The 9,143-nt window shown below is 38.4% G+C and overlaps 1 protein-coding gene across 3 annotated transcripts in view; it reads left to right on the forward strand.

The window, feature by feature from the left end:
• LOC107296278 (protein NDRG2-like) overlaps nucleotides 1–9,143 on the forward strand; it is a 47,178-nt gene that overhangs the window by 26,386 nt on the left and 11,649 nt on the right. For all 3 annotated transcript variants that reach the window (XM_029286022.1, XM_015825623.1, XM_015825624.1), the window contains 4 exons: nucleotides 963–1,049; nucleotides 2,461–2,517; nucleotides 3,316–3,419; nucleotides 6,222–6,266. In XM_029286022.1, the coding sequence (XP_029141855.1) occupies nucleotides 963–1,049; nucleotides 2,461–2,517; nucleotides 3,316–3,419; nucleotides 6,222–6,266 (293 nt within the window). The remainder of the gene's footprint in view (nucleotides 1–962; nucleotides 1,050–2,460; nucleotides 2,518–3,315; nucleotides 3,420–6,221; nucleotides 6,267–9,143) is intronic.

The following is a 9,143-nucleotide window of genomic DNA, read 5'->3' on the forward strand; positions in this document are numbered from 1 at the left end:
TACCGCCCTATCTCCCTTACGGGACTCAGGGCGGTGAACAGGCGATAATAAAAACCACAATAAATATACACAAATTTCTGTCTAAAATCAAATTAAATAACAGGCCTGCTCTAAAAATACCCCATACAAAACCCCCACTAAAACATAATCAAACTACGCCAGGCCGGCCGCACAGAATAGATGAGCCTTCAGGGCTCGGTGAAAAAGGCGCAGGTCCGCAACTGTACGTAGGTCGGGGGGTAGGTCATTCCAGAGGGCAGGAGCTGCCACAGAGAAGGCTCTCCCCCTGGGGGTCGCCAGCCGGCATTGTCTGGCCGACGGCACCCTAAGGAGGCCCTCTCTGTGGGAGCGGACTGGTCGAAGGGAGGTGTTTGGTATACCCCACAAAAGTCTTTTGTAATCCAAATACTGTTAACGTTAACCCTCCCTCTGGCTCAGCCTGGTCATCTCCTACAATAACCCAATGTATTTTACACCACTAGTCATTCTAGTACCTTTTTTCCATATTATAATATCCTTTCTCTGATCAGTAGATAAATCTCATGACAATAATCCAAATTTAGCAATACTGTGTTAGTTCTTTTCCCAACATGTTGTTCACTTTGTTGGGCTTTGGTATTTATTATATGTAACCTTAATGTTTTCAATAAATGTGGCTAGCAGATGGTGTCAGGCCATTTGATGAGCTTATGGTTCAACATAGAAAGTGGATTAATTCAATAATGAGGTTAAGCATGTTATGTGAACACAGCCAATGTACATTGAAGTTTGCACATGGATATGGACCATGCAAACTGAATGGTACATCTCTTTCTATAGTCTACTTCTACTGTATATTTTGTCCAGGTCTGAAAATATACATGAGGAATGTGATAAATTACCCTAAAATATGCTTGAGCTGTGCTATTGCAGTTAAAGTATCATCATGTTTATGCTTATTTCTTATTGTTATTTTCCCACAGCTCTCCCATGCAGACACTGTGGAGGGATTGGTTCTGATCAACATTGACCCCAATGCCAAGGGCTGGATGGATTGGGCTGCTCATAAGGTAAGACTGAGGAAGATGCTCATAGCTGTCTGCCAACAAACTGTATGCAGGACTCTGTTATAGCAAGTAATTAAAATGACTATCAGTCTTTGTTTTAAAGCAGTGAAGGGCAACCTGCTACTTCCAAAATCTTTGCACTTTCTTGCTATTTTTCATTTATTCTCTAAAAGATATTTTGTCCAGGATCTGAAGCACCTATATGTATGTCTGTCATACTTTTGCTAAAATTGTGGTATCAGTACAATCATCAGTATAATATGTTGCCCATATAGCTTCAAGAGAAGGTCAGCAATTTTGCTCATGTGCATGTGTCAGTTCGCTGCTGGGATTTAGAGACTAAAAATAGTTTATTGTTTTCTTATAGGGATATATTGATATATTGATATGTGGGGTTAGCATGTTTCATCAAGTAATATGATGGCTTCTTAGGTTAAACCATTTAAATGCTCATCTCTGACTCTCCACAACAGTTTCTTGGTGAGTGGACAGTGAATGGAGCAGTTCCTAGTTACTCCCTCCAACCATTATTAGTTGATTTAAATACATGCAAACAAAATTGACACATTTCTCATACATACTTCATTATTTCTTAAATCTAAACCTCTAATCCATTGCCCTTCATAAAAGCAAATCTCTTAACATACATTATTCTGATCTTGTTTCCCAACTTTTTGAGAGACAGAGCAAAATAAATAAATAAATTAGAAAGTATGGAAGTGGAAAAAAGTATCTAAAGGACAATTTCTATATTGCAGGGAGTTCAAAAATAACTAAAAGGTACAACAAAATAGAGTTTGCATATATTCAAAAGCACCTTTTTCTGTACTGGCAGGATCAACCCCTGAGTCATTCTTGAAGCAAGATGGGTGGCATATAAATTAAACAACTTCTAGGCTTGAGCATAAGGCATAAGTCAATGCCTTTAATTTCAAACACCTTCAGCTTTTCCTCTTGTACAGATAGTCCTTGACATACAACAGTTCGTTTAGTGACCATTCAAAGTGAACAACAGCACTGAAAAGAGTGACTTAACCACTTTTCACACTTATGACCATTGCAGCATCCCCATAGTGATGTGATTTACATTTGGATGCTTGACAACTGACTCACATTTATGATGGTTGCAGTGTCCTGGAATCATGTGTTCCCTTTTGTGACCTTCTGACAAGCGAAATCAATGGGGAAACCAGATTCACTTAACAACCATGTTACTAATTTAACAACTGCAGTGATTCACATAACAAATGTGGCAAGAAAAGTCATAAAATGGGGCAAAACTCACTTAACAAATTTCTCACTTAGCAACATAAATTTTGGGCTCAATTGTGGTTGTAAGTTGAGGACTACCAGTTTTGCCCTTTCAGAATAATTCTCTGTTTGTCCTCTAATCATATTCTGTTTTTTTCTTAAGCTTACCGGCCTCACCTCTTCCATTTCTGAGATGATCCTAGGACATCTCTTCAGCCAGGTAAGCATGAATAGTAGGAGAATAAAGAAATGATGGATGGTACATAAAGAAGCAGAGTAGGATCGTTAGTCTCGCTTCACTTCCAGCTCCCTGGTAATACTAAGACAGGCTTTTTAAAAAATGTGTGTATTGAACTTTATTACTTCAAAATTAAATATATGAGAGACTGCAGATTACTTTCTAATGCAGCTACAGTATGTTGGCTGGCAATTTGAATGGTTCTTGGAGAACAGTTGATATGGCAGTGAAAATAAAGTATAAATAGGAAACAAGAAAATAATTCCTCTTTTTTGAAAGCAGGGTAGAACTATTTACTTTAGAACAGTGTTTTTCAATTTTGGCAAGATGAATGGACTTCAACTCCATGCTGGCTGGGGAATTCTGGGAGTTGAAATCCATACATCTTAAAGTTGCCAAGATTGAGAAACACTGCTTTAGAAGTTTTTTTTCTTTTCTATTATTCTCATTCCTTATTCTATATGTAATATTTATTTTCCGGAGGGGGGGTGGCACTGATATGGAGTTATATGACTGATCATAATTACAGTTGGATTGAGAGAAAATGGTAGAAGAAATCTGGATCTATTCCAGTGCCTTTAACATCAATTGGAGGTACAGAAGTCAACAGGCATGAATTTTCTTAGCATGGAGGGCAGAAAATCCTTTGCCAAAGGAGACTGATGTTAAGCCACAAGCAACAGAGGCTGGTTCAAAAGTTGGCAGCCCTAGAGGTTAGATAAATTTAATGGAGTAGCAGTGATATTAAGTTACAGGAGTAACACTCCTCTTCTTCCACAGGAGGAACTTTCCAAGAACACTGAGTTGGTGCAACAACAGCGGGATATCCTGAGTCATGCTACAAATTTACCCAACATTCAACTCTATTGGAGCAGTTACAACAGGTTGTGGGGACAGGGAGGACTGGGCAAGGCTGAGTCCAGGTTAAGCTCTCAGAATAGCTGCCAGAATAGTCCTACGGGTAGAAAACAAGCTAGGACACAATGGAAAGAAGGATGTCCAAGCAAAAGACCCAACCTAAACATAACATTTTCAAACATTTTCCTCTTGATTGCCAGCCTATGGGGTTAGGCCTAGATCAGTGTTTGAGAACAATGTACTTTTCACAAAGATACTTCAGCAATTACACAATCTGCATCTAAAGTAGCCAGTCACAGACCTATAGGTTTTTTACCTAGGCCTGAGAAAGCCTCCTGCTTCAAATGAAGCTCAGCCTTAGTGGTTTTTTAAAGACTTTTCAAGATTCTGTAATTATTTCATTAATTAACTTTTCCAGGTCTTTTCAGGAGTCTCTTCAAAATTTCCAGCTTAGGAATTGCCATTCTAATAGGCAATTTTCATATGACTCAGTCATAAATTTAGTCTCTGCTCTCTTTAGAATCTTGGAAAAACTGGGCCCTGAAGATTTGAGCAATGTATTGAAATGCCATAATGTAAATCAGTGAATTAATTATTAAGCTTGAAAGGCAGATGACTTAAGTATTTATATTTGATTTTTATCTTATGGAAGTCATCCCGTATAATATTATAAAACAATTGTAAACTAGTATTTATTATTAATAATAATAACAATACAGAATAGTTCACAGTTTTCCCAAACTTGGTGTTTTTATGATGTATGAACTCCCAACTCCCAGAAGCACCAGAATGCTGGCTAATGAGAGTTGAAGTCTTCACATCGTGAAGTTGCCAAGTTTGAAAAAAACTGGAATACATAAATTGCTGGACATTACATGTTTGATATGCGCTAGGATTCTGAAGTTGCTTTTCTAGAGCTACCAGACTTGTCTGGAAAGCTCCACACAAACACTAAATGACAGCAAAGATATTCAGAAGGCATATTCTGTGCTACCATCTAGCTGTTACCATGATACTTGTAATCCAAATCTGATAGGCCTGTTTTCTCCACATGAAAAAAGATTAAAAACACTGTCAAGTTTGTGACACTAAAAACATTCATTCCGAAGGCTGGAGGTTTTATTTATCAAATTAGGTTATCTTGTGGTTGCAGTTATATAAAGAATACCAACAAAAATATTAGAAATAATCAGGGAAAGCATGTAGAAAGTCAGGTCTTGAGATATTTAGATGTGCTCATAGCAGATGACTTCAAAATGAACAGTGTGGCCAGAGAGTTGTGAAGGCAGACAAAATTCTAGGATGCATCACTAGAGGGATCACCAGCAGGAAAAAGAAGGTTCTAGTCCTGCTATATAGGCCTGTAGTGAGACACCATTTGGAATAATATGTCCAATTCTAGAGACCTCACTTAAAAATATATTAATAAGATAGCAGGTCCAGAGATGAGCAACAAAAATGGTGCAAGGTCTGAAGGACAAAACATATCAAGAGAGATTAGAGCAGGGGTGTCAAACTCGTAACGTCATGTGACGTGTCGTGACGTATCACGACTTTTTTTCCATTGCCGGCAATGGGGTGGGCGCAGTTTCAACATGACACATCCAGCCCACGGGTCAGCAGTTTGACACCCCTGGATTAGAGGAACTGAATATGTACAGTCTGGAGGACAGAAGGAAAAGGGGTGACATGATTGAAACCTTTAAATATATTAAGGGTATCAATAAGGTTCTAGAAGGCAGTATTTTCAATATTAAGCAAAAATCAAGAATACAGGGGCATAACCTCAAACTGACAGGAGGGAAGTTCAAAAGTAACGTTAAAAGTATTACTTCACAGAAAGTAGTGGAAGCTTGGATTCAAGTTTCAGCGAAGATAGTGGGTCAATCATCAATAACTGAGTTTAAAAATGCTTGGGATAAACACGTCCATCATCTGACAAAAATTAAAAACTATAAAAATAATAATTAAAAAATAATAAATTATTTAAAAAGAAAACAAACAAATAACCTCAAAGCGCAAACTTGATGGACCACTATGTCTTTTTCTGCCATCAGTTTTATATGTTTCTATATTTGTGGAGAAAATGGGAGAGAGGGACCGAGTGATTGGCATGAAAAGAGCTACCCTAAGGTCCCAAAGGTGCTTTTTCAAGAGGCAACTGGACTTTCTTGTTTTTCTTTGAAAACATTTTACTTCTCATCCAAGAAGCTTCTTCAGCTCTGACTGGATGGTGGGGAATGGAAGGATTTATATTCCTTGCATTTGCATTCTTTTAGAGCAGGGGTGTCAAACTGCCGGCCCACGGGCTGGTTGCATCATACAGAGGCTGCGCCTACCCCAGCTCCGGCAATGCAAAAAAGGTCGCGATACGTCATGACACGTCACGTGACGCGGCGAGTTTGACACACATGTTTTAGAGAGTCTCTCAATAGAGGGGGTGGGATACAACATCATCTATCTCCAGTCTACAAAACAGTCCTTTCAGCAATTCCAAGAAGGTGTCACACCCATTTGCATTACTTGGGTGACCTTGAGGACACAGATAAACCTCCAAGTGGCCTCAACGACTCTCTAAAAGAATGCAAATGACCAGCTGTCTGCAAGGAATATAAATCCTTCCATTCCCCACCATCCAGTCAGAGCTGAAGAAGCTTCTTGGATGAGAAGCAAAATGTTTTCAAAGAAAAACAAGAAAGTCCACTTGGCTTGTGAAAAAGCACCTTTGGGACAACCATGACCTGGATGACTGAGAAGCTCCATAGATATTTAGCTACCATAAGGACCCTGAAGCAGTGATTTACAATTCCCTTCCTTTTTCTTTACAGCCGCAGAGATTTAAGCTTGGAGCGTGGAGGGGATATCACATTCAAGTGAGTATCAACCAATCTTTAACCTTTCTGCATCCTCTTAAGCTCATTTATTTGTTCTGTGCATACAGTATACCATCCAAAGCTGCCACTAACATTTCTGACAGAGCTCACATGTAATTAACTTTGAATTCTTAAGGCTAAATTATTAAAAGGGAAAACTTAGCAAAGAGATGAAATTGTACATACTTAACAGTTTGATGTAATTTGGCACTAAAAATCATGGATGAAAAGGAGTTGACAGCTAATGAAAAATATGGGCTGACCTGTCCTTATGGGAATTTAATATCCTGCAAATGAAACTTGTCACAATATGGAGATCAAAATGATGCCAGAAAAATTGTGGTTTAAAGCATTAAAATCTGGCAACTCATTATATAGATGTTTGACGCCTACATACCTATATACTGAGTTTGAAAATCATTGGGGAGAAAAACTCAAACTTTTTTTAAAACAAAGCAGTGCCCCCCCCCATCTGCTCTTCATTCATTGCATTTCATTCTAATTAATTGTATTCTAATTGACCTAAACGTCTCTATTTTTTTACTATCTTCTTTGCTCCTCATTCTGAAGCCTCAGGAACTTGCTTGCATAATTAATTAATCCAAAATAAAAGGTGTTACTGTGTGAATAACTTTTAGAAGTGGCAAGAGGGAGACAGAAGTCACATTGCTAGCTCAAAGAGTGTGTTGAGGGAGTAAAAAAAGACATGTCGTATGTTAGATCTAAATATAAGAACTGTGGTGACTTCTTTTTCCTTTCTACGGGTCCCTGCTTCAAGGCTGGACTGAAAAATTACCATTCTTTGTCTGCTACTGATGTTGCTGCTGTTAAAGTCCAAATATTCAGTTCCCCTGTGCTATTTCTACCTGTCACCTACTAGCTTTCTGGATGATAAAATGTCTGTATAGACAAAGAAATCCCCAAGGAGTGCTAAAGGAAAGAGCTATTTAATTTCTGTTTGTACAGCCCCAAAATCCAGAATTTATATAAACTCAGCAAGACATCTGTTCAGGTGTTCATGCCAGTAACTTTGGTAGAATGCAAAAGAGTCCTTTGATCCATGTGGGACTCGATTCTTCTACCAAATTCAGGAGGGAGTTGGGCCTCCTGTTTCTATATTTTTGCTCTAAGGGGAAATTAATTTTGCCTCTCCGTCTTATTATATGTAAGTCCTACACAGAAGAGGCCAGAAGTGGAGTAAGGAGGAACGGCAAAATACAGTAATTTTTTTCTCTCTGTCAAAGCAACCACAGAAATTCAGCAGCAAACCACTTCAATATACATAAACAAGCCTGGCTCATTTGTCTTTGAATGTGTGATTTAAAAGAAGGGGGATTTCTAAACAGCTCCTCGCTTGTTCATGTTGGAACTTGGACCCACAGAATGTCTGCTTCAACTTTTCAGAGGCAGTCTCATGCAAAGAAAGAGCATCTGACTAACATATGATTGATGTGCCTGCCAAAAATTCTACAGCAATTCATGGGTGCATCCTTTGGGGCCACACAAATTGGTTTAAAATGGGCAATCTGTGGATTGCCTACCCCCTAAATTAAGAGAGGTTTGGGGGCTTTTCTTTGAGGGTCTTCCAACTGCAAGAGAAAGAACCAATCCTGAGAATGTCTTGCTACAACACTGTCCCCATGTCGTGTTTTCCCAGGTTTCAAGGGGAATATTTATTGGATTGTTTGTGTCTTGAGGATTTGTTCTTACAGTAAAACTGTCATTTGGAAGTTTGAGATTCTTCCAGCATCTGTTTCTTCAGCTATGCTAAACTAGCTGGACTCACACTACAAATAAACCCAAACCTACTTTACTTATTTATGACTTAGTGTGGTTCATGAACCCAGATTTGGGGGTTTTAAACCATGGTTAACCATGGGACCCTTCGACAGAAAGAGATGGGGAAATACAAATATGTAGCGCACAAGGCATGCTGTTCTTCGTCTCTTGTTTATCTCGCCTTATCTCATTTTATATTAACCGCCAATGTTCCCCATGACTCTCCATTCTGGCACAAGAGAAATGTTCGTCACTAGAAAGAGAGATAAGGAGAAGTAAACAATGGGGGGGGGAGAATAGATCAGCCTGCTGTGTGTGTGTGTGTGTGTGAGTGTGTGAGTGTGTGTAGGCAAAGGAAAACAACTAGTCTTCAGCACCTACTTTAATTCTTGCACAGCAGCAGCCACAATGGTCCGAATGATAATTCCAGCAAGTCACCTTTAGCCCCTTACAGTCCATAGATTCTGGCTGTGCTGACACAGCAGGCTTAACTAAGTTACTAAAAGGGGACTGCAGGATACATTGGCTTTGCCTTCAAATCTTAGTTTTGTGTGGTCTGGCACGATGTACCAACCTAGCTCTTTTCTTTTTTTTTTTTTTTATTTTTTTTTTATTTTTCACTATACACCATACACCAAAAACTACATAAACATAAATCTTTTCTTCTAAAAGAACAGTGCTTTACATTTTAAATATTCTTTACATCTTATTTACATTTTATGTACATCAATAATTATGTCTTTTTCTTTTTCTGTTCTAGCCAATTATAACATTTATTCCAAATTTCATAAAATTCTGACGTCTCCTTGTCTTTTAATTCTAACGTAAGTTTGTTCATTTCTGCGCATTCCAAGATTTTATACATAATCATATCATTTGTGGGAATATTTTCACTCTTTCAACATTGCGCATATGCTATACGAGCTGCAGTCAATATGTGTATAATGATGTGTTGGAGTTGTTTTTCCATCTTTAAATTTATTATGCCCAAAAGAAATATTTCTGGTTTGAAATCCATTTGTATCTCAGTTATCTCCTGTATCCAATCTCTTATCCGTTCCCAATAATTTTTTACTTTGGGGCACAGCCACCACATGT

Source organism: Protobothrops mucrosquamatus, unplaced genomic scaffold, assembly GCF_001527695.2.
Source record: "Protobothrops mucrosquamatus isolate PMUCROS unplaced genomic scaffold, P.Mucros_1.0 scaffold2729, whole genome shotgun sequence".
NCBI classification, from domain to species: Eukaryota; Metazoa; Chordata; class Lepidosauria; order Squamata; family Viperidae; genus Protobothrops; species Protobothrops mucrosquamatus.